The sequence below is a fragment of the Ascidia mentula genome, chromosome 2, assembly GCF_947561715.1.
Source record: "Ascidia mentula chromosome 2, kaAscMent1.1, whole genome shotgun sequence".
In the NCBI taxonomy this organism is placed as follows: Eukaryota; Metazoa; Chordata; class Ascidiacea; order Phlebobranchia; family Ascidiidae; genus Ascidia; species Ascidia mentula.
The window spans coordinates 123,290-147,360 of NC_138567.1; the positions used below are offsets into that span (position 1 = coordinate 123,290).

At 36.4% G+C, this 24,071-nt stretch overlaps 4 protein-coding genes across 5 annotated transcripts; 2 read left to right on the forward strand and 2 right to left on the reverse strand.

Annotated features, from left to right (window-relative positions):
* The first annotated feature begins 1,235 nt into the window (after nt 1-1,235).
* LOC145888921 (uncharacterized) lies at nt 1,236-2,965 on the forward strand. Of its 2 annotated transcripts, none has more exons than XM_082979790.1 (3): nt 1,236-1,485; nt 1,656-2,077; nt 2,381-2,965. In XM_082979790.1, exons 1-3 carry the CDS (start codon nt 1,272-1,274, stop codon nt 2,507-2,509), a joined length of 765 nt encoding a protein of 254 aa, XP_082835916.1. In that variant the 5' UTR covers nt 1,236-1,271; the 3' UTR covers nt 2,510-2,965. The 2 variants fall into 2 exon arrangements, with proteins under 2 accessions (XP_082835916.1, XP_082835917.1); XM_082979791.1 differs by having other exon boundaries at nt 1,236-1,464.
* A 116-nt stretch (nt 2,966-3,081) lies between these two features.
* LOC145888919 (nucleic acid dioxygenase ALKBH1-like) lies at nt 3,082-4,745 on the reverse strand. The gene is made up of 4 exons (XM_082979789.1): nt 4,209-4,745; nt 3,934-4,115; nt 3,621-3,747; nt 3,082-3,415 (listed from the first exon to the last, which is right to left on the reverse strand). The coding sequence occupies exons 1-4, from the start codon at nt 4,612-4,614 to the stop codon at nt 3,216-3,218; spliced, it is 915 nt and encodes a 304-aa protein (XP_082835915.1). The 5' UTR covers nt 4,615-4,745; the 3' UTR covers nt 3,082-3,215.
* Nucleotides 4,746-6,136: 1,391 nt separating this feature from the next.
* LOC145890637 (protein arginine N-methyltransferase 1-like) lies at nt 6,137-9,457 on the reverse strand. The gene is made up of 9 exons (XM_082981759.1): nt 9,303-9,457; nt 8,990-9,133; nt 8,586-8,805; nt 8,226-8,368; nt 7,818-7,949; nt 7,554-7,625; nt 7,221-7,371; nt 6,750-6,871; nt 6,137-6,512 (listed from the first exon to the last, which is right to left on the reverse strand). The coding sequence occupies exons 1-9, from the start codon at nt 9,351-9,353 to the stop codon at nt 6,429-6,431; spliced, it is 1,119 nt and encodes a 372-aa protein (XP_082837885.1). The 5' UTR covers nt 9,354-9,457; the 3' UTR covers nt 6,137-6,428.
* Nucleotides 9,458-9,859: 402 nt separating this feature from the next.
* On the forward strand, nt 9,860-23,913 carry LOC145888582 (doublecortin domain-containing protein 1-like). Its single transcript, XM_082979360.1, has 40 exons — nt 9,860-10,071; nt 10,182-10,251; nt 10,314-10,454; nt 10,592-10,662; nt 10,804-10,951; nt 11,318-11,480; nt 11,637-11,833; nt 11,957-12,050; nt 12,205-12,364; nt 12,475-12,574; nt 12,721-12,853; nt 13,121-13,281; nt 14,003-14,137; nt 14,199-14,365; nt 14,535-14,628; nt 14,835-14,972; nt 15,137-15,279; nt 15,379-15,515; nt 15,605-15,666; nt 15,834-15,956; nt 16,030-16,229; nt 16,602-16,713; nt 16,966-17,048; nt 17,184-17,383; nt 17,741-17,839; nt 17,914-17,995; nt 18,132-18,263; nt 18,347-18,534; nt 18,742-18,889; nt 19,098-19,209; nt 19,333-19,534; nt 19,665-19,912; nt 20,153-20,287; nt 20,477-20,573; nt 20,849-20,978; nt 21,300-21,490; nt 21,665-21,768; nt 21,916-22,038; nt 22,543-22,765; nt 22,969-23,913. Exons 1-40 carry the CDS (start codon nt 9,935-9,937, stop codon nt 23,163-23,165), a joined length of 5,580 nt encoding a protein of 1,859 aa, XP_082835486.1. The 5' UTR covers nt 9,860-9,934; the 3' UTR covers nt 23,166-23,913.
* Nucleotides 23,914-24,071: the final 158 nt, after the last annotated feature.

Sequence of the window (24,071 nt, forward strand, 5' to 3'; positions counted from 1 at the left end):
GATTATATTTAAACTTTGAGATGATGGAGATAAGAAATGTAAAACCAGCACGGGATCTCATGAAGAGTAATAGTTGTGTGACGAATCCAGTCAACGAATCTCTGAAAAACATGTGGTTTGGTAAATAGGAGTAAATGCCTTTAAACCATTCGCTTGTTAGTTGACCTCGGTGTAGAGGTTTCAGAATCCCAGTCGTTTCGACGCTTTTGGTCGATCCAAACATGAAGTCGCATTTAAGAAGTATAAAGATCAGTTATTGATTAGTCAGCACTATTGCAATCTTTTTGTCATGATTGAATGAGTCATCAATGTTTGAAAGATGCACCACTAGCTGCTTGCAAAATTCAGTCATGCGTGACATGAAGAGGTGATCACCGGTCGAAACTAATAACAAATAGATTTGTGGCGTCATCCTTGTATATTGAAACTTGTAACCAAACTGTTAATGGAATTGCTTCCTTCAGCACACGACCATGTCCACACAGCTCTGTGGGTCGGGATTTAATTGAATGTTGACAGTGTAAATATTGGGACTTGTTCGTGCAAACTAGTTGGAAGTGATTTCATGACAGAAGCTAGTTGAAACTTCTTTATAAGAAGCAGAATTCTCGCTCAAGTGTGTTTAAAACGGCAAGATGGCTCATATTGTTGTGGCAGACATTCGTGCTGGGTTGCCCAGATGGTTTTATGACAAAAGATTCTTGTAACCAAAAACCACCCAGAGAATAAAGGTTAAAAGTGGTTGAAGATTGTAAACTTTTAGAATAATGTTGTACTGTTAAAACCAAACCCGTGCCACTTAGCATCAAAGCTAACATACCGTAGAAAAATGATTGAATATTTGTGTTCAGTTCCAGCTCAGAATGCGTGCTGTGTATTACAGATTGTTAGGTTGGAGGTAGGATTAGTTTTGTGTCTCATTCAAACGCAAGCAGACAAAACATTTGACTCCACTTGCGAACCTTGCATGATTATTTGAAGTATTTTTAACATTTAGACGTTGGATTATTGTAACATCAACATTGCGTGAACTATAGAAGTTTCACGAAACAGTTACGTCACTCTATATTTGAAAGCTGATTGGTCAATATTTGCACATTCCTCTGCAGTTGCGGCAAACAGTGCAGTAACGTTTCTTTCCAACGAGCTCCGTTGTTAAAACACATTTTGTGTGAATATATAACCTTGGTCACCGATGGAACATTGTAAACATACTTTATTCTGGTTTCAGCAAACTTATGACAATTTTTGCACTGCTCTAATTATCTGCTATGAATCCGAACCGATATGACCCTTTACGTCACAATGACGACGTTTTTCCTGACGACGAAGAAGAGCCGTTCGAATGTGACATCACAGAAAATAATTGTGACGACCGCGTTCTTATAGGGAAGAAGAAGAAGCATGGAGTTTGGTGCACAATCCTCACCAAACTCCATCTGAAGAAGGATCGGCATTGCAGTGGTGGGTGTGGATTTCAACATAGTTTCTATATCATAACCTTTAGTAATCGGTGTTATTAACCTCACTTAACTGGAAAGTAAACACCCACAAAACACCACCACCTATGGCATTGCATGTGGATATGAAATACCCAAGATATATGTTTAACCGAGATATCACAATCTCCCAAAACCAATAACATCTTTTTGCAGACAAAGATCACAAACATCACCACAAGAGGCGTCTTAACTTTGCCCACCTCAAACTTAAGCTGAAGAAGCGACGTCACAAACAAGCTTTTGATGACGTAACAACGCGTTGTTTGAGCGACGATAACGATTGTCTCATTACGCTAAACAAGGAATCGTCTGCGATACCCGGGGAACCAGTATCGTATCGCGGCCGAAGAGTCGATATCGCTATTATCCCGGAACGATATCACCTTCTCGAAGAAGTTGATTATGACGAAATATCGACAATGAACGACTCCGGAATTCATGAAGATTCACTGTGCTCATCCGACGAACAAAGCGGCGATGATGTAATGATTGTGGATGAGGGGAACAGTGTAGTTACGATGGGGGAATATCTACGGAAGCAGTGGAACGGACAGCGAGCCAAGAGAACAAGAAGGGCGAGTACATAGAGATCATAACGAATAGTGACGTCATCATGTTCGTGTGTTCACATGAAGTTTGCAAACACTTAAGATATCAACCACACGTACATAGTGAGGCAACCTAGTTAGCGAGGGTTGGGGGTGCGCAAAGGTCGCAATCTGTTAAACTTTAACCAAGATAAGTGTGTGAGGATTAATCACTTGGGCCACATTGGGCATGACGTCATGATTATCTGTGCGGCTTGAAACTAATTCCCACCACTGAACAGAAAACCCTTCATTCGTTACGGGAAATAATTTTGAAAACTTTTTTTGCAGAGTTTGCGCCGCGGTTCAAGTCACGCATTCAAATACCTTCAAACCGGTTTTCAAGGTCCAAACTTAATTCCTGACGTCACGCAAATCGCTGTTGCGTTCAAAAACAACGACACTAGAGGGCGATACTAAGCACGACAACATTTTCCGTTCAATCACCCCGAATTACAGAAGTTACGTTCAGATGCAGGAAGTAATCTGTGGAATTTTTTGGTAAAGGAAACTCCAATCACAGCTTCTCACAATTCACTAAACCGTCTGCCTCTCGTGGCAAAATAGAAACCGGAGATTGTTTTACGTTATTTTTAGTGATTTTACTTTTATTTATGAATTATTTTCAATTTATGCATGTTACCGATTTTTCCACGTCGCTCGACCAACGCTTCAACTTTAAAACGTATTTTTCGTTGTTAAGTTTACGGTGAGCGTAGAGAAACAAACGCTATGATCTTGTTGGACAAATATTTCGAACTTAATTGATTCTCTCTGTAATATTTTGTTTCTAATTGAATGCGAACTGCTGGTTGGTGAGCATTCATTTCATGGTTTTATTTTATGAGTGAAAATAAATAAGAGATTGTTCCGTTATCAACGTGCAGCATTTAACACTTTCTTCCATAAAAGCCCAAACTTAACCATGTTATCATAGAGTGGCCGCACTTATGTTCAGTAATAACACTACTACGGTTCAAACGTTCAGACTGCCGAAGTCGGGACCGCAACCTTTCGTGGAGGTACTCCAGTTTCAATACATCTTAAACCAATATCTCACAAAGTTGTTTATTTTCTTTCGAAAGCATGTTGATACAAACAACGACTATGACGAATACAATGGATGTTACGTAAGAACTTGTCGAACGTTTATGTTTATTCTAGAATGAGCTAGGAACAGTTGGGCTGGGTCGTCACGTGGTGCATCCGTTTCACATTCTACAATTCGTGGTACAGCGTGGTAAGACAATCGCGATTCGCGACTCATTATTATGACGTCACCGGATCGAATCAATATCGCTGTTGGTTTTTGTTCTTTGGTTGCACCTGAAAAATATTGACGGAAGCTAAGTAGGTTTGTTGGAATTGAACACAAACATTGTGCATGAAACCGTTTCAATTGAAGTCAATTTATTTTCTTGTCCCCAGAGGCTAATATTTTTATGTTTGAAAATCAACAATTTTATCTTTATGAAACACGTTTTACATTATTGAATCAACAACAAGCCAACCAGTGTAAAGTTAAACTTACCGCCAATCAGAAAGACTGCATCCAATCCCAAACTAATTGAAATAAGTGGAGCTTTCAGATTGTGTTCTGAATGATCTGTGTGCGCTGAAAGAGTCGATCCAACATGGTAGAAGTTCACTATGGCAGCCTGAATATAAATCTATGTAACACAAATTCACTTTCCGTTTTATTTCACAATATCTCATATAATCAACAACACTTTTATTTGCTGGGTTGTAAATCAATGCTATTGCTTTGTAAAACATTTCTCATGTAAAAAGGTTCAAAAATATACATTTATTTGCAATTTTGTATCAATGTTTTAATCAAACACCTGAGCAATGTAATCACTGTGACCGACTGTTGCCGCAAACAACTTTGATAGTGCATTGAGTTCTGATGGAAATTTGGAGGCGTTGTCATCGCAATATTCCTTTGTATTCCAGTTGTGATGGTAACCAAGGGTGGCCCATCGCAGTTTCCAAATTGGAAGAGATTTCAAACTGCTTAATTGGGCTAAACAAAATAAAAAATACTTTCATGACTTATGGCATCGTAACAATTGTCGGTCAATGTTTGGAAAAAGAATTATTTAAACTTTATTGCTACCTTTGTTGGTTGCTAGTTGTTTCTTTGGTTGGTTTAAAACGCTTTCCTTGAAATTGTCCCAAACACGATCACAGTCAACATCTTCGTCAATGTTTGTTTTGGATGGTTTTCGTGGATATTTTTCCAAACAGCGTTTGCTCCATAGAAGTTTCCCACTTTCACTGAATGGATTGCAAATAAATGCCAGGCCAGGAATGGAAGGAACTTGCAGGACGTCCAAACTTCCACAAGACTTTAAACCCAAGTGCTCATAGCTCTCGTTTAGGGGGAACTTATTCACTTTTACATTGTCTCTTATAACATGAAAGTCAATGACATCTTTAAAACTCGGACAATTTGCCTTTTGCTTGAAATATTTGAACACTGGTTTAAAATTGTCTACTTCAATACAATTATTTTCATTCATTTTTTTGGGGGTATATTAAATGTTTTTGTTTGTATTTTCGTTGTGATCTACTCAGGGCCTCCTCGTTGGATGTACTCAAGTTCATATAGATCTACAGGCCTTCTTCGAAACCGATCAGGAATAACTCTAAAAACTTCAATTGTGTCCACTTGGCTGACAACAGCAGGTTGTGGAATTTGTTGTGGAATCCTGGGTGTCCACTTTACTCTGGTTGGGAACTTGATTAATGGAACATGTGCTTTTACTGCTTGTACAATACGACTCATTGTGTTCAGTGCATTTGCTACACGGGAAAAAACATATTGATATTACAGCAAAATTGCAATCAAGTGAGGCAAGCTTATGGATATGTAACGATATTCAAACTGCACTGTTTAACGTTTAGTAGTAGTAAAAAAATAAACATTCATCAAAAAAACTCTCTTAATAAACGATTTATAGTAGTAATACATTCCTGCTTTGTATTTAATTGATCAAGACCTCGCAAAAAGCGTTGCTTAAATCTACTTTATTGTCATGAGGGCAGTACTTGAAACATACAGTAGCAATAAGCAGTTAGTTATCCGTTACAGGCAACTCAGACATCATAGCATTGCCCTGATAATGGACCCAGTAGTGTTCGAAAATTCCGCTTAATTATGGTCTGCGAATCTTTCCTCCGAGTGAATATTTCGGCATTTGCTGTCCTTGGGACATACTCATTCAAGCGTTTAATCACGTGGCCATTTTTTCGGTGGAAATTAAAAGGTCTGTTAGTTCAGGGTTTCCCAAACTGTTTTGCCCGCGGACCCCATTTCATCAACATGTTTTTTCTCGTACCCCTAATCTTACCTCAGATCATTTTTCCCATGTAATCAGTGGAAAATACAACAAAACAATATAAACAGTAACGAATCATGTTTATTAACGGAGCTTATATATTGTGCCAGACAAACTCTTCAGTCCGAGTCTAGGCCTATGCATAGTCTGGACTCGACACTCAATTTAGTTTGGTGTAATCACACAATCACCTGTAACTTCACTCCACAAAACAGCAAGTACGACCTTAACCTTATTAGAGTATGTCACCTGCAATAAGTGTGAATTCTACGTCATAGACGCGTAGTAAAATAAACAATTGTGAACAACGTTGAAATCGTAAGCTACAAAGATAGTGTAAGAACCATTCAAAAGTGGAATTGTCCATTATACGTATTGTACAGCTTATGAAACAACTCAAGTTATGCTGATTACGCACTGTATGAAATTGTTTTCAAAAAATCTTTACGGACCCCCGTGCAGTCGTTACGGACCCCAGCAGTTTGGGAACCCCTGTGTTAGTTAGTTAATACCACTCTACTAACTTACTAGATCAATACGCAACAAAAAACACCTTGCATCAACATGAACCAGTTGAATTTGTCTTGGAGACCTGCTGATAGGTTACAATTCCGTTTTGACTTGTTTGTCTTAATTCGTACCCAACGATATAACTGATGGTATTTCCTTGCAAACGACTGACTGGCCAAAATACAAGTGTGGACAAAGATTGTATTTTACTTAAGTTTCGAAGGGTTTAAAAATATGTACTCCAGCAAAACCCAAAACACGTTTACACTGGAATAAGCAGGGCAGTGCTTCGTAACCCACTTTAGTATAGATGCAAAGTGGTTTAAAAAAACTAAACATTCGACGGAAAGGACAATGAAAACATTTGCCTGGAACTACGGCTACGTCGTGTAAGCCATGACGTCATGCTTAAAATATTGCCAGGCGTCAAACAGTGGGAGGTGGGATGTGGAAATCGTCCGGGGAGGGTATATTTGACTACAAACTCAACGCATGTGATAGTCGTTGCTTTCAGATAGCTCGCATAATTCACCGTTGAAATCAATGTTTATTGTGACGTCAAGATCTCTCTGTAACGTAACAATCGTTGTTATTTTTACAACGAGCCACTTTCTGTTGTCAAGGTATCTTGCCCAAAAACTGTAAGCTTTTCAGTTCTTTGCTTTCATTGTGTATCTGTGCTTACATTACTGTGAGATGTTGTGAAGCTCATGTGGTTCATACAATAACTATCATTATTAACATTATGTAGTTGTGATTCTTAAAACATTTTGTTTTGTAATAACGTCAATGATTGAAGGTGTTACCTTGTTTCTGTTGTTTGGTTTCACTTTCATGCAACCAGATATCTCTTCACCCCTCTTTGCTGTGATGTAATCCTTCAGGTAGAAGACAGTTTGTTTCCAGTGAGTGTACGGAGCTTCGGGCGCTGGAGAATAGTTTGTGACCGTTAATCCAACCACTATTTAGTTTGTGACCATTAATCCAACCACTACGTAGTTTGTGACCATTAATCCAACCACTATTTAGTTTGTGACCATTAATCCAACCACTATTTAGTTTGTGACCATTAATCCAACCACTATTTAGTTTGTGACCATTAATCCAACCACTATTTAGTTTGTGACCATTAATCCAACCACTATTTAGTTTTTGACCATTAATCCAACCATTATTTAAAGTTTCTTACTGCTAAAAATTACTATAACAGACACAATACTGCGCCATCTATAACAGGGGTTGGCACACTTCAAATCTCAGACATATCGATGCCGCACCAGTAGAGAATCCAGTTCTTTTGTGACATTTTGTAAATTCAACACTGAAGAAGGTAACAAGAGCTTGCATGTAATCATTTCTTGACACAATCAGATGGAAGTTTGAAGTAAAATCAAGGTCGGCTTCAGTCACCGTGTACAAATCAACTTCCTACAAACAAACATTCGTACAAATTATTTTACATTTATTGTGTGGTCATTACCTTTTTATAAACAAAACTTGTTTTTTTGGCAACAAAACAATTAAGGTATTATAAGGCCAATTGTTGCAGTGCAATAAATGATAACGGAAGTTAATTCACTTAATTATGTTCTACAAGAAACATGAATTACCTTCACCATACAAGCATTGGTTATAACTTGCTTCGGTTCGACAACATCCACGATGGGTTCAGATATCGCAACCTGAAGTTAAAATGAGTGCTAATTGTCGATTTAAAGATAATATCTTTAGTAAGTTTTTACAAAAAATATTAATGTCGGATTAATTAAAATTTTCAAAATAACCAACTACTCAAAAAACATAATATCGTCATTGGTTTAAAATAATTAGCTTTTTGGTAACATTAAAAAAAAACAAAAATAATAAGTACTCACATCTCGGATACAGCTCATGTCAAAACCATACACATTGTCCCACCAATTGATCTTGTCATCCTTAAACTGACGATCCTCAATGGCCGTTACATAAAGTGTCGCTTTGTCGGGAAAGATCAAACCATCTGGAGCCTAAATAAAAATAGTTTGTTAAATTAAATAAAGTAAGTAAAGATATTAAATAAAGCAATTATTATCCATGGTACCAAAAAGTTAGTCCTTGAAAATATATGGCTTTAAATGACTGCTTTTGAAAAATACAGAAAGAAAATATCTGTGATTACATTGCATATAAAAATAATTTATCAAGTGGGGTACAAACAAGATCAATGATGCCATATAATATCTCCATAGACTCCATATTTACTAAAATAAGCAACAAATAGTTAAACATTGGCCACTTCTTACCAGCCACTTGTCCCTTGCATAAAGCACAGTGTTGAGCATGGATTCATAAAACAGACAATATCCCATCCATTCACTCAGAATTATGTCAACTTTTTCAACTGGGATTTCAACTTCTTCAACTTTTCCCTTCACAAGTGTCACCACTGAACAATAACAAAAGCTGTAACTTTGCTCTAAGCAGATTGACATGTGTTGGGAAATCGATTAAAATTAACATAAAAAAAAAAATTTGTAAAAACAATTTAATGCAAGACAATCACTCACCCATGACACAAACCAGTCATGCAGGATTAAAAACCACATAAGTACTTTGTAAAATAAATTTATTACTGTGGAGTATTTTAGCAGTAAATGGGTTACCATGGTCAAGTTTATTTGCTTTGACAATCTTCTGAGCATATTCCACAATGCTCGAACACTCGATGCCGATTACTTTTGCGGCTCCAGCTTTGGCGGCAAACATAGAAAGAACTCCGGTTCCACAACCGACATCCAACACAACTTTTCCACGGAAGAGATGCTTGTTGTGGTAAATAGAATTTCTGTACGTCAACGTACGAACTTCATCCTTTAACATTTCCTGCAACGTGTTTCAAGCAATTTTTTAAACAAGCAACAAATAATTCCATAACCAATATTTAAGATAATTTACTTTTAATTCAGACTAGAACAGATGAAATTGAAAGTAAACAAATTTTGTCAAAAATAAAATATATTTTAGGGTAACTTTTGGCTTGAAATGCAAACATTGACAAAAAATTAACCTCATGAATTCCAAAATGTGCGTAAGAATCAAAATAATAATCTTTTGAAGTCATTTTGTCAGGGGAAATATTTCCCATCGCATCTTCGGACTCCACTTCACCCTTGGTTGAATGGACGCTCGTTGATTGATCGGATTTCAAAATCTAAATTATGAAATAATACACAAGTGTTTCACGCACACAAAACACATACTGTTCATATCAACCAAGCTATAAATGTTTGGTCATTTTAAAAACATCACTTGAGGAACATGCATTATATGCGTTGGCACGAGTTACATGTTATTTTAGTTTTTAGCCATACCACGCTTACCTTATTCGCTGGCTCCACTTGCATAACATTGGTACTCTCCACTGTTTCCATTCTTAATTATTTATTGGGATAAATTGTAGAAATGAAAGTAGTTTTGTTTTATTTTGTTCTAAACTCTTTTTGATCAACTTTAAATCCTCCTCTAATGTCTGGACAGAAACTCGAAGAGAAGGATTTGGGACTTTTTAACCACGTGAATATATATCCGGTGCGGCAGAGTTTCAGAGGAATTAAATGTATAGATTTTCTTTATCGTTTTTTTCTTTTTGTTTCTGGCACTAAAACAATAAACATAAAGCTTGGTGTACCATTGAAGAAACAAATTGCAGTAGTTATTGTTTGTTGATCGCAGCAAATTGCTAACAAACTAACAAACCCATTTAAAAACCATAAAATTATAGCATACTAAAAGCAATCTAGAGTATATTTCGGTAAAACGTTGGAATTTGGAATTGATTCGTCAATAATTTAATGGTTTTTTTTCAAGTTTTGCTTTAAATTTCCATAAATTCGCACATACGGGAACTTTCCCTTGTAAACAGTTTGGTGTCGTCATGGATATTTTCCACGCTCTTCTTTCGAAAACATTTCGTCTCCTAATTGCAAAACACTTTTAATGTGGAAGTATTAAAATGTCTGAAAGAAGAAACAAAAGTTCTGAGCGCAATTTATCGATCGCAAGTGAACGAGATACGCTTGAGGACATCATTGTGGAACTTTACAAACGGAAGTTAGAAATTGACGAAAATAAAAAGAAACAGAATAAAAAGTAAAGATTATGTTGAATTGAAAAAATATTTTTATGAAAAATTAAACTGTGAACAAACTCTTTTTGTTTTGTGCTTTGCATTTTTGAACTGATTTTCAAATATTTTTTAGACTTTCCAACAACACATCCCCGTATGAGCAAAATGTCGCCCCAGAAAACCTCTCAACATTTAGTAAAAAGGTAAATATGTTTGCTTTAAAAACATTAAAAGTTGTTCATTAAATTGTGCTTAATTGTTACAGTCACGACAGCGACCAATGTCAGCAAAGCCAAGCAGCAGGCGGCAAATTCACTTCTCGGAACAAAAACATTCAATGGAGAGAGAAGATTCAGAGACTGATTATTCCTCGTCATTTGTGAGCAACAGCAGTGACTCTGAGAAGGTTTGTGTAATGTTTTTATGTTTATGAAAAAGAAAAAAGTTGGGAGCCATGACAGGTGTTGATAGAAATTGGCTGCTTTTACTGATATTTTTATGTGATAAATCACCACATAATGTCTTAACTTGATGTTGGTTTAGGAAGTAAAAGTTGAAAAGCGTGATTCTGTCCCCAAGAGAACTCGGGCAAAATCAGCTCAAATTCGACGACGGTAAATTTTTTGTGATGCTTTATTGGTAAAAATTTTGTAACATTTTATAACATGATCAATTGAACACAGTATTTTTTTGTAAATGAAGTTGTTGATGTATTGTGTCTGTATGTTTCAAACCAGAATTTTTAAATTGTTTAGAATGAATGATGAAGACATTCCGTTAACTCCCAGCCATGATTTATCAATCCCACTTTACAAAAGGCAACCATTCACAATCACATGCAACGCTTACAAGAATGGGACCCTTGAAAACCCAGTGAGGGTCACTGCTCAAAACCTTAAGCAGGTTGGATAGTGGGGTTGGTTCATATTTAAAAGTAGTTCCACACATTGGGTGTTTCAGTAAAAGGTTCTAGGAACAGAAAGTTTAGTAAACATTTGTTTCAGGCGAATGTTTATCGTCAAGCTGGGACTTTGATTTTATTATGAAATTAGTTTTATTATCCAAGGGTGATTAGAAATTAAATGTCTTGAAATTGAATAATCATGGTGCAACATACGGAATATATTTGGTTAGCAACTAATTAAGGCTATATTTTTTATAACAGCGTCTTTATAAATATGAAACACTTGTGCTGTGGATGTGAGCACCAAATGTTGTGAATTTAACGATGTTGTTTCGAGTTATCAACATTTTACTTCCGATGTTCAGTTACTGGAATCAGCCACATTGAAGTTGGAGCTTAATATGGCTGCTCGGAGACTATTTTTAACTGATGGAAGTGAGGTGTTTCGAGCCCGTGATGTCCCAAAAGATGCAGATGTGTTTATTTCAAAAGGGGAACCATTTAAAGATTGCCTTCAATCACTGAAACGTAAACATTAAATGTTTTTTAAATATATCCTGAAACATTTTTGAAATATGTTTTTGATAATGTTGTGGGCACTTTGCGTCAGAATGTTACAATATTCTTGTGTGAACTATCAAGCTGATTGTTGCATTGTGACATAAGAAATATAACATTGTTCAGATGAGAAACACCTGCGGAGTGAGTCAATGACAGCAATGAGATTGAAGGGAAATCAGAAAAGACGAATAAAACCCCCCAACACAGAAAGATTGCACGAACTTGTCGGAAAACACACAAAAAGAATTATTGTTTTTGTGAACGGGAATGGAAAGGAAAACCATGAAGTTGTGTTCAGCAAACAGCACGGATTTTCAAGGGTAAAAAGTAACATAGTTTGTTACCGGGTGAAAGTTTCTCCACATTGTATTTGCAACAAAATATTTTAGCAACAATTTTTTTTGTTTGTTATTTTAATATTTTCTTTGTGTTTCCGATGTCAGTTTTTAGACGATTGCACGACCCGACTTCGCCTCCCAGTGTCGGCAAAAGTTTTGTACGACTGGAATGGAAACGTCATCACTTCTATAGATGATGGTAACAACAGTTTACGACAATGTCCTGTTAAGCTGCTGTAGCATAACAACACAGTTCCATAAACTACAAAAACATTTATTTTCATGTCTTGTTAAACCAATTTAAACAATTTCTGATCAATTGAAATCTAACTGGGATGGTTTGTTGTTTAAAGTTGGTCAAATCGACCATATGTTCTTCAAAACACCATCCATTGTGTACGGACCAGTGTGGGTATCCAAACATGAAGGATTCAGTCCTAATGGTTCTGTGGCGTACATTGAGGAAGTTATTTCAAACATCCGGAGCATGTTGAGGAGTGCCAAGCAGTGCAAGTAAGTTTACACATAAATTTCAACTAAACTTAAAACTTTAGAGGTTGTTCACACAAGGTGTGCAGGCATCAGGTTTTCGTTGAAAAGTTACGAGTAATTTTTGTCTTCAGGGCTGACTTGGAGTTAATTCAAAAAGATAAAAAAGAAGAAGTTTCGAATAAAGCCATAAAAAGTTTGGATAAAAATGATGCTGAAGAAACAATGGACAAGGTTTGAAAATTTGGTTGTCATAAAGACAAGTTCATATATTGCAACGCAACTTAACATAATTAATGAATTATTAAGTTTGTCATCCATTCAGGATGAGTGAAGATCAGAAAAGTTGTCGTCTCAGCAAAAGTTGATTTTCTTTGTAGGTTAATGATGATATCGAGGATTTCAGAGTTTTGCTTCAAAAATACAAAGAAATGTTAGAGGTGGTCGGTGAACACGGAGACAAACAGAATGCAGAAGGCCATGAATATACAATGAAACATATCAAGAAAATTGGTTGGTTGTTTTTTTACAATTAATGCTCATGAGTGTTGTTTTCATTTCATAAACTTTGTTGTCCTGTGAAAGAATATTTATTTCAAGATTTAACAAAGAAATCAAAAATGGTTTTAAAAGTTATTAGTACAATATGTCGAAAGTGCTACAGGTCATTTTGACGTACTAAGATGAACCTAATCTCATAAATACAATTTTAGGGTATTTTTGTGGCATAATATTTTGCTTTGCTTCTAATTAGACAATAATTTTTCTCCACTGATGCAGAGAGCGATGATCGCCTAATCGGAAATCATGGATTGAAGATCAAGATTTATGAGAACGGAGTTGACGACAGTTGGCAGGAAATCCACATGAACATGAGGGAAATACAACGTGGATCTCAGGGAGGAAAGGGAGAGGATGACAAATTACTCATCAGGGCAAGGGTGGGTTAAGTTAACAAGGATGGGTTAAGTTAACATGGGTGGGTTAAGTTAACATGGGTGGGTTAAGTTAAAAAGGATGGGTTAAGTCTACCAGGGTATAAAAAACCACAGTCATTTGTCATTATATTTGTGTTTTTTCTGTTTTTTTTTCATCTACAATTATGCATCGTCAGTATCACTAAAAAGCAACAATAAGTACAATAATACACAACCTGACATACAGGTCTAAGCACATTACATATGCTGCTGACTGTAAAACATACAAAAACATAATTTTAAATGGTGAGGTCATTATTTAAAATTAATATTTCATTTAACCAATTTGCGTGCTTTGGTTTTATTGTAGATTTAATTGTGAACAATATTTTAATGTAAGTAATAGGGATACCTTCTTACTGGTGGTTGAAGTGCTTGTGGAAACACTTGAGTCGAATGGAAAATGTGGAGTTTGCAGTACTTTACAATAAGTGGCTTCTCATGGTGAAATTACTTGTATTAAAGTGCCTGTTGAGAGTGGTGGAAAAACCGAAGTGATTTTGATTCAAACCTGGTTAAGTATGAAGTGATCTGCTGATAAATCCACAGCATCAGGGTCAGAAATTTAAAACTGTCACAAGAAAAAACATTTCAATTTACCAACTGACGTTGTATTATTACAAAAGCAAACTTGATTATTTTACTCATTAACTCATTTCACAAAATGTTTGCATATTTCTTTTAGTTTTTGGAAGCTGTATCTGCATGGCATAAACCGATCAACCCGACCGGACCAGCTCGGAGTGTCATCGTGAAACGAATTTTTGATGAAAATGGGGAAGAGATAAAAGATGTCTTCCAGATTAAGAATGAAGACAAAGTAACAAAACTGATATATGACCTTCAAAACAACTTAATTTAAAACCCTTCTTCATTTGCAGGTCTGGCTTTCTTATGGTGAAGACTTTAAACCACTTTTCACGCCAACTCTGACTCTTGCTGTGGACAAAGTAAGTGCTGTTTCCATGACAACTGAGGATGGTGAAACTTGCAAGGTTTTCCGTGAATTGTTGGACGTTGCGAATGACTTTCCAAAAGGATCAAAACGGTTTGTTAAAATTCATCTATATTTTGCAAAAGTTGGTATGTGAACTTGTTAATTTATTTGTTTTCCACACACATATGCTGTCCAACACAATTACTCACAACCGCCGTTGTACCAGGAAACAATAAGTGATCACAATGGTTAAATTACACTTTACAATGTATGGTTTTAGGTCTTCCCAGTGGGAAATAAACGATGGATTTCCTGAAAATTTTGGTTTTCCTCAACTTTCAAAAATGGATCCAGTGAGAAAATATGAAATCGAGGTAAGATTTTTCACATTTCAATTTAAAGTGGGTTTTTCTGTTGCGTTCAGACAACAAAATGTATTTAAGCAATGTAATGATATTTTCTACTTTCCCATACTGGAATATTGAGAAAAACATGTTGCTTAGTAACAGAACACAACCACCAAAATTAACAAATACTATCACAATGAATATTAAACTCATGTGAACAATATTGTTTGAAGCGGGCTTTGGATAATAAGGAATATTCCATTGATGATTGTTTCATTTCAAACAAAGTTGATTCATCACTGGTATTAAAACCAACTCTACAGATTGAACAAAAAACACAGAAGAATTTTCTGTGGCCAAAAGATGCCCAGGTAATTTGTATCAAGATCAAAGCAGAAATTATAAAATCTAAACAAGGAAAATTAACACAGCAATTTGTTTTCACAAACTTCCCATTTAAACTCAACTTACTTCTCCTGGCACGTATGTTACATACATCACAAAACACTGATATGATCTTTGTGTTCCTTCCTAGACGTGGTTGGTCAACCAAAGTGGCCAAATATATTCCCGGGCATATCCTGGTCTTGCACTCTCATTGGACAGCAACCAACCAATCAGAGTTCAGTACAAAAATGGTGAAGAAATTGATGGTTTTGCGGTGAAGTTGCAGAAAAGGTGAAAATTTGTGTGTATGAAAATGTTTTTAAAATATTTAAATTATTTGATGAATTTCCCACTGTTGGATTTCTACAAATAACTCACAACTTACTTAAGGTCAAGGGGAAATCAGTATCAGGAGTGGGGATTCACCCCATCCGGAAACATTCACACTTTAAACGAATCACAGCAAGTTCTCATGTACCTCGATGCAAGCCAAGTTGACAGTTTTGACGACTTAAACAACAAAAAAGGTGCGAAATTGTGTGTTTGATTAACAAACCACAAAGTTTAATAGTCACAATATTCGGTGATATTAGAAATGTGTTATGTCCTGAACTAGATGCTGACCCAGAATCAGGATTTAGTCTTACTCCGGCCACTGGAGGCACCAAAGAGTACACTGTAAGTTCCAATTTAGTGGTTTTACTAAAAGTAGCAAATTAATAAAATTGGACACGATTGCTGTTAATTAAATTGTTGACCATTTGTTGATTACAAATTCTACATAAATTTCTTTTGAAGGCGGTTAATAAGATTTTTCGTGGTTTGTCAAATCCTGTCTTATTCAGAATAATGACCTCCCGTTGATTGTGACTGATAAACTTCCCTACAAAGATAAACGATCAAAATGTCAACGGTGGGCTTTGAAGCAGGAGAGCCTGATCACCCCAGGCCAGTGGAAACACACAAAGGTGAGAAATTAGATAAAAATTGTGTGAAAATACAAACGCACAGGGCTTGTGATACAATGTTGAAATATCGCAGGTTGCAAACCCAAAGTGGAAGAAGCATGCACTGTCGTGGCCCGTGTTGCCTGATGGAAATTGGAACAAAGATTATGACTGGCCACTAGAGGGAGTATTGCTCTCGAATGTCCCAGCCCCAAACAGACGGGAAAGAAAAATGTCCGAAGATGAAGTTTTGAGATTGAAAGTTTTCCAAAATGGAGAAAAAAACTACAAAAGGTTCCAACACAATATTTTACTTCTGTTTTTTAAGAAAAGACTTCTATATTTTGAAAACATGTTAAGTCTAAGACTGGAGTCAGTTGACTTTCTGCAAACACAATTGCATTTCAATAAAAGCGTGGTCAAGGTTTAGAGAAAACTTAGTCAAAATGTCCTTTCAAACAAACTATGTTCTACTTATAAATTGTTGCTGGGACCAAGTTGTTTTGCTATAAATTGTTTTTTCAACACTTGACGTTTTAATGTCGCATGGAAATATAGGGGGGGGGGAGGGATTTATTGTTTTCACCCAGGATGATGAAATAAATATATTTGTTGCAGGGTTATTAAAATGTTGTTGGCACCCAACCTTAAACTTAGTTTGTTTAGGTTTGTGTACCTTGTTGCTCCGGATTTAAGCAACATGCAGAAAGACCAGAAACCAAAACTTCTTAAATTCCGCCGATCCAAACAACAACATGACCCCAAGCAGTTGGAAAAGGTTGGTATCATAACCACACCAAACTGTTGCCATCCCTATTGTGGTTTTAATCATATTAAAAAAACTTTCTATGTGAAAACCTTATAATGTGAGTGAAATTAATTGTTGAAACAGATTTAATTATCAACTCTGTTTTCTTTTGAGAATTTTTAAAACTGTGAGCAATGAAAGCCATTTAAACAATAATTTAAGCTTCAGACATTTGAGCTGTTTCTAAAACCTGGTGAATAACAATTGAAAATATTTTGAAAGGAGAAGAAACGAATCGAAGATCTTGAATTGAATTTGTTTCTTGAACGATCCACGTCCCTCCTGGATCTCAGGTTTGCTGCAAGGTAAAATGACAAAACCTTCTCTATATGAAGTTGTTGCTTTGTGGTAATTTACAGTAAATACAAGTGAATGATGGTTTCATTGATGGGGTTACAATGGACAAGAAACCAAGTCACCATTTCATCTTTTTCTCGCAGACGATTGTTCGATGAAACTGGGAGGGAAATTCACTCTTTGCGAGGTTTGAAGCGCCACCAAGTGGTTTATGTGTCGGTCGGTGAGGCATGGGTGGATCCGAGGATGTCGAAAGCAGAACACCAACGAAGGCAACTACTTGCCAAACTAACCAACGACGTTGCGATGATTAAAGCTTTCTGTGTTATTAGAAATCCTCAAGGTCAGCAAATGACATTGCATTGTTGCATTTAACCCGAATGATCTTGTGGGTCGTTGTATAAAGTTGGTTGTGAATTTGTGTCAAAAGCAATTTTAGTGGCAGTAGTAAAAACAACTTTTTTCATGAGTTGAATGCATAGTAAATATTACTTGTGATTAATAAATAAAAACTGGATCAAAAAACCAAAGGCCCCTGGCAGGCTGTCGATCGCACACCATATCAATAATAATGTATTAAAATCCCAACAAAGCGATCTTTAGACAGCTCAGATGGATTTATCAAGAGAAAAATATATTTCGCCGTTTTTAATACATTATTACTGGCAGTTTTCTTGTTATGACTACGTGTGGTTTACAGACTTGGTCCTCGACCTTGAGAGCAGAACGACTGTCGGCTCAAAGCTGGTCCTACGTGAATGCTCTCTCTCACAGAGGGAACGGGAAGAACTTGCTAAAGGTAAATTGTACCTGAGTTTTACGGTTGTGTTCAACAATGAAAAAATAGGAAATTATAAAAACATTTTGTTGCAGATGAACTTGAGAAAAATGTTGATGGAAGAATTTCTCCAGAAGATTCATCCCTCGAATTCTCCCCTCTCGTTGAGGGTTTGAGGTTTGTAGTTTGGAAAGTTGCAATGCTTCCATAATGCGGGTTATAATAATTAACCTTTATATTCATCCATGCATCAGAAAAGCGACGATTCAATATTTTGTTGAACATTTGCTGAAAATTTATGTTATTTGTACAGAAGTGCCCACGCCCAGTCACACATGAAAAATGATAAAATGTTCCACACGAAAAAGTATCCATGGCAACAGACTTCTGTGTCTGAGTCTGCAGATCCAGAAGTTGAAGAAGATTCTGCGAAAAGTCCAAGAAGGTTAAAAAATGTGATAAATTGTTACAACTATTGTTTATAAAAATTTTTTGCGTAAACTCATTTTTTTAAATTACTATTAGCAGAAAATCACAAAACAAGAGCAAGAAACGAAAGCCAAGCGGAAGTCCAAGTCAACAGTTTGTGTTCAAGGATGGATTTATATGCCCAATTTCAAACAATGACCTTGCGTTAGGAGTAACTGGGCTTGACCTTGACATCCTTGGTTCAAACGTGGAAGTCGAACTGTGCAGGAAATCCATCGATGATCCAGGTTAGCGTTAGAGCCACGAATTAGTATTTTCCTTCAACATCTCAATTTATTCGAGCAACAAATAATTTAGACTGGCCATTTTATTATAAACAATTTTGTACAAAAGAAAATAGCCTTAAAATATCTAATATTAATAATTTTTTGGTATTTTTTTTCTAATCAACATTTAATTTAAAAAATCTACCCTTTGTTTCATTGAATTATCAGCCCAACAATGGGAAGTTGTCGACGAAGGTTTTATCTGTTTGAGGTGCAATCGTAAACTTGTTTTGGGGGTTTCCCTTCCTCCATACAAACCTGGTTATGATGAAGTCGGAAAGTTTGAGGAATCGATCGTCACCGTCCAACACATGAGGTTTGTTCACGAACTTGACCAATGTTGATGTTTTGCAAAATCAAAATTACTAAACAACTTATGGGTTAATACCTAAAGGGTTAAAGACCTTTTTTCAGAAATTAAGTTCACTTACTTTCAATTACCATCCAACACTTTTTCTTTTATTGCATTTTTTTGAAAAAAGAGAAAATATGCAAGATTAATTCACCAGACTTAACTTATGCAGACAGCAAAGGTGTGGTCGTGCCAACCAGAAATGGTTGTGGGATCCAGTCACAAGTTTTGTTCAAGCTTTCAGTTCACAAACAACTGACAAGGAGATCACGGCAGCCAACCATGTGAGAAAATAACTTCCTTCCCCATGACATCAATAATATTGTTGTGATTTAAATTCCTTTGCACATGAATTTTGAAAGTTTATTTTGAACTTAGCTTAAGTAATATTTTGAAACATGTTGAAGGTTTCAATTTGCACCCATGCTGTGTCCGGGCCAGAAGTTTTGAGTCAAGAGGGGTTTATTGTCGATGTACCCGGGGGTTCCCCTTCTGACCCTGTAGTTGTGTGTTCATCATGTGCAAAAGTTTTAAGGGGAATTTACAGATTGATGAAAGCACCTGAGCAGTGGGGATTCTCCTGTGCCATGGGCCAAGCAAAAAAATCAGGTAAAAAATTTTTATTGTTTGCAAAATCAACTTTTTATTGACATGATCTGCTTTCACTGATTGGACTTAAAGTCTGTACCCCAGTCTATAGTTGAGATCATCACGGAATATTTGTGGTTTGAATATTTAGGAATGAAACGAAGAGGTAGTTTTGCTTTCCTCAACGGGAAAGTTGACCTTTCAACATTTGAAGCTGAGACCACCCTGAACCACTGGAGTTTACAACTCGAGAAACTTCACCAGGAAACAAGCATGCGACTACTCAACCGTGAAATACATGCAAATGTACCCACTCAAGCATGTCGGGTGCTAGCGAGGCGGAACGGAGAGGGTCGACTTCGAGCGGGGGAGCTTGTGATAGGGACGAGTATATCAGGGGTACGTTTCATTATTGTGTTAAACTCAACTGGTTTGGTTGGTGTGGACTACATGACCTCGTGACCTTATGACATTGTGGACTACATGACCTCGTGACCTTATGACATTGTGGTGTTGATGTGGAAGGTCAATGTCTTGGTACACATGTGTGTTGTTTGAATGTATTTACTGCTTAGTTTGTTCGTATATTTTCTGTTTTCTTCTGCGATTATTGTCAGACTGAGATAATTTTGGTTGCAGATTCTTGAGCAATGCACTCAACGTCTTGTATTGGGAAGTGCAGCTCGGAGATTGTACACAAGTGACGGAATGCACATCCTGCACATGGACCAACTTATAGAGTGGGCTACGGCCAACTTTTATCAGGCACAGCAGGTTGGAATTTTTGTATTCTTTGTCATATTTGTGGTAAATTTGTGTGAGTTTATTCCATTGCTGAGATATGTAGGTGACTTTATGTAAAACCTGCAGCAAAAATTAACAGCAAAATATCTCAGCTGCATCATCCAGTGTTTCAAATTTTCCTATTATTTAGTCATCAACGTGTCTGAGTTTTGCTTCCAGGAAACTTGGGGCTCGATGGAGTCACGTGACTTGATGTTCGCGAGGGAGGAACCGGAAGGAAATTTGAATTCACCAAATATTCAACATGGAGATGAAAGTAAAACAACAAAATATTTAAAATTATGCTAAATAGGAAAATCCCAACTAGGGGCAGGGTGTTTGCGGAGGGCTGGTCATTACATGTGGTTTTACAATAAACTGTCTTGCATCTATTTCAACGGGGGGGCTTGGAGGTTTTAAAGTAGTGACAAAAAAGTGAAATTCACTGGATTAGGGGATGTAAACTTTTTCATAGGTTAAATTTATCCAGAATTCTCACGGATGAACTTCTGTATTGAATATACATGAGTAAAAATATTATCACTTTTCCAGCAAACCACTCCACAGAAGGAACTCCCGACCACATGGGCCATGAAGTAAAACTCGCAGAAGTTGCTCACAAACTCAGGCCACCTAGTGGCAAAAAGAAAAAAGAAGCTGCTTCCAGGACAGTTGAAAAGGCGTAAGACAAGCTTTTGTTACTCGGAAAATCAAATCGTTTTTATTTTGCAAGCAAAGTTCTTACGCACATAAAACACAAAATGGCATGGAAATTAATTAAACCCAAATGGTTACGTGACTGCGGAAATGCTCTTCTTAGTGAATTTTATTGAAGAATAATTTATCAAGATTACTTTACCATGAGTAACTTGGTAAACTTGACTTTGTGGAAGTATTTTACATTTTTTTTTATTAAAAGAAAATATTAGTGCATTGATGTTTGTGGTAATTTCCACATTGTGGTTTTGTTGGGACACAAATTTGTCAAACTTGTTATTCTCAGTCGACCACAAGAAGTCTCACAGTCTGTGATCTTACGTTACCCGATAGAAGTTTGGGTTTCTTGTGGAGAGAACTTTATCCCTCCAGTGGTCGCGGAGCGAATGGTCGAAGAAAGTTTGCTGGGACATATGAAGCGGAACGGGGATATTCTTGTCCTGGACACACAGAAACACGTGCTCAGACACATGCAAGGTTTGTGCAATGAAAATATTTACTGGTTAGTTGCAGCTAAAAGTTAACAAAATTATCGTTTTCCAAAGTAATCTTTGTTGAGGAAATATTTTGTTGATGGAAAATTACCGGAACTCCCAAAGGATATTAAACATGGAATTAAAACTTTAAAAACTAACTTCTCCAATTGTTTAGGGCGAAGGTTCAAGGAAATGTCACCGAGAGAACTGAAACCAACACGAAGTCCTGATCACCCAATATTACTGGAAGGAGGCTGGCAGGAGACTACAAAGCCAGAGGTATTAGAATGGAATGCATTTGTATGCTTGCACAAACCACTGTCTGTCGTAAAATACATCATTGAGTTATGAAATTTGGACAAAAATATCACAGAACAATGGATGTAAACAATTACCAACTTTTACATTGTGATGTCATACACACAGTCTGGAAAATTGGAAGAAATGAACAGAATGAATGAGCAATTATTGGAACAAAGACCTCCACCAACTATGCCAAGCACAAAGGGAATAAACTTTAACAGGGAATTGTACAGACAACCCAATAAAGTTAGTTATTTAAATATGCTTCAATTATGTAAGCCTAGGTGTGGAAGGAATCTGCAACAGACATTTTTCGCTTTTCAATCCCAGTTCATGAACATCGGGGGTTGCAACAAAGCCTAATTTATAACAATTATTGTAAACACATTTTATCCCCTTGTACTTCGATGAGCTCTTGACATTGTTGATAACTTTTGGCCCGTGATCTACAAGTAAATATCACACATAATCTTGTGAAGGATTGACAAAATCTAAGCGGCCCAACTTCAAATTGCTTGTAATCTCATACTCTAAGCACAAGGACAACTACATAAACATTTTGGAGGGGAATTTGAATATTATCCACTTATCCTCATTATTAAGTATCTGTTAGTTGTCCAGGGGTGAGGAAATGCTGCCCCTGTAGACACCCATGTCTATGCATGGCATTCAACAAACGTTTATCCCATCTTCATAACACAATGCAGATGTTACCAACACACACTTTGTATTTCTACTGTTTGTCGACAGAAACGGGTGATGGTTTACCTGAAAGGCGATTCCATTCGTAAATCTGTGTACGTGTGGGGGGAAACTATTGGTGAAATATTGGCTGACGCGACCGACAGACTTGGAATGAATAAAGATGCAAAATCTCTTTACAATGAAGAAGGTTCTAGAATTACCTCCTTTGATGTCATAGAGAGGGATTGTTTGTTGTGTGTCACAAGTGGAGAATCTCTGAAAGGACGACGTAAGAATTCTTACAAATTTGTCACATATTTATAATAAACACTGTGATTGTAGGGAATATTTATTTCCATTTTCACAATTCTGGAATTGTTTATTAGAAATGCTTTGTGATTTTTTCATTCGATCAAGAATTTTAAGCCTTAAATATTTCCACAAATGCTGCCAGGAAAGTTTTCTTTCAACAAAATTGTGACATTTCTGCAGCAAGACAGAGCAACATGCGTATGAAGGCTAACTGGGCACAGATGAGGAAGCACAAAGGCCCCGAAGCAACCGACATCAAAGTTTCGTCAACATTTCAAGATACAACATCAGTTAATGTTGATCCATTTGGTCCCCCAGGCATCGAAGGTCATCCAGCGCCACCTAGTGTGGCTTGGGAAATCAGCGACGATGGGTGATTTAATTAAGTGTGTCAAATTATACTTTCTTCATTGCATCTTGCCTGAAAGTGTCGATTCTTTCAATTAAAAAAATTATGTTGTTAGTTCAGTGAAAATTATGTTGTTAGTTCAGTGGAAATTGTCACTGAATATCTTGTAGGTATGACGCCACATATGGCATCAATATCTTGCATTTAACTTTGTAAATTGTCTTTGTGTTGCTGGTGCAAACTTGTATGCAATCGTGTGACAATGTTCCTTACATAATTTACCTCAAATTTAAAACAGTGATAAATTTATCATGGACCTTTTCACTGGGACAACTTTATGAAAATTTGTGATTTTTATGTGTTATGAAATTATGGTTTTGTATCTGCTTCACTGTGTATTTAGAAGAAGCATTTGCTGTTAATTGTTTATATTATTTCTGTCTGTGCCATAGAATAGATAACTATTTGTCAAACATTAAAACTTTCAAAATTTATTGTTGTTATATTGTAGAGGTAGCAAAAATCACTCACAATATGTTCTGTGCCACACTTTGAAAACCAACAAGGGGCAAAATTAGATAAGAGATATTTTAGCTCCATTTTTATTTCTTTTGAAGTTTCCTTTATACATTACTGTCTGAAACAAGCAAAGTGAAAACTATGGAAAAAAATTTCAATAAAATGTAGAACTCTCAAAATTCTCCAGGGACGAATGCACAACTTTCTTACGTCGAAGGAAGGATTGCACAAATTATTTTCCACACACATTTATCAATAAACATGAACCATTCCATAAAGAAAAGTCCAGAATAAAATATAAGTGAACAAAGCACCCATTTGTCCACTCAGCAACAGCTGCCTTCTTGCTATAAAATATTGCTTTGAGGACGACTTTCTTCCTCCAGCTTTGAGAACAAGCCCAAGGAAAAGGGAT

What these genes read in the sequence shown, in the direction of transcription:
- LOC145888919 (XM_082979789.1), bottom strand. Translation starts at nt 4,614, where the DNA reads ATGAATGAAAATAATTGTATTGAAGTAGACAATTTTAAACCAGTGTTC. An exon ending in ACAGTGATTACATTGCTCAG is followed by an intron (nt 3,748 to 3,933) that starts GTGTTTGATTAA and finishes ATTTATATTCAG; the next exon opens with GCTGCCATAGTGAACTTCTA. An exon ending in TGCAGTCTTTCTGATTGGCG is followed by an intron (nt 3,416 to 3,620) that starts GTAAGTTTAACT and finishes AATATTTTTCAG; the next exon opens with GTGCAACCAAAGAACAAAAA.
- LOC145888582 (XM_082979360.1), top strand. Translation starts at nt 9,935, where the DNA reads ATGTCTGAAAGAAGAAACAAAAGTTCTGAGCGCAATTTATCGATCGCA. An exon ending in GGGCCAAGCAAAAAAATCAG is followed by an intron (nt 19,535 to 19,664) that starts GTAAAAAATTTT and finishes TTGAATATTTAG; the next exon opens with GAATGAAACGAAGAGGTAGT. An exon ending in TATTCAACATGGAGATGAAA is followed by an intron (nt 20,574 to 20,848) that starts GTAAAACAACAA and finishes TCACTTTTCCAG; the next exon opens with CAAACCACTCCACAGAAGGA.
- LOC145890637 (XM_082981759.1), bottom strand. Translation starts at nt 9,353, where the DNA reads ATGGAAACAGTGGAGAGTACCAATGTTATGCAAGTGGAGCCAGCGAAT. An exon ending in CACATTTTGGAATTCATGAG is followed by an intron (nt 8,806 to 8,989) that starts GTTAATTTTTTG and finishes AACACGTTGCAG; the next exon opens with GAAATGTTAAAGGATGAAGT. An exon ending in AAGAACTGGATTCTCTACTG is followed by an intron (nt 6,872 to 7,220) that starts GTGCGGCATCGA and finishes ACTATTCTCCAG; the next exon opens with CGCCCGAAGCTCCGTACACT.
- LOC145888921 (XM_082979790.1), top strand. Translation starts at nt 1,272, where the DNA reads ATGAATCCGAACCGATATGACCCTTTACGTCACAATGACGACGTTTTT. An exon ending in TGGGTGTGGATTTCAACATA is followed by an intron (nt 1,486 to 1,655) that starts GTTTCTATATCA and finishes ATCTTTTTGCAG; the next exon opens with ACAAAGATCACAAACATCAC. An exon ending in GAGCCAAGAGAACAAGAAGG is followed by an intron (nt 2,078 to 2,380) that starts GCGAGTACATAG and finishes CTTTTTTTGCAG; the next exon opens with AGTTTGCGCCGCGGTTCAAG.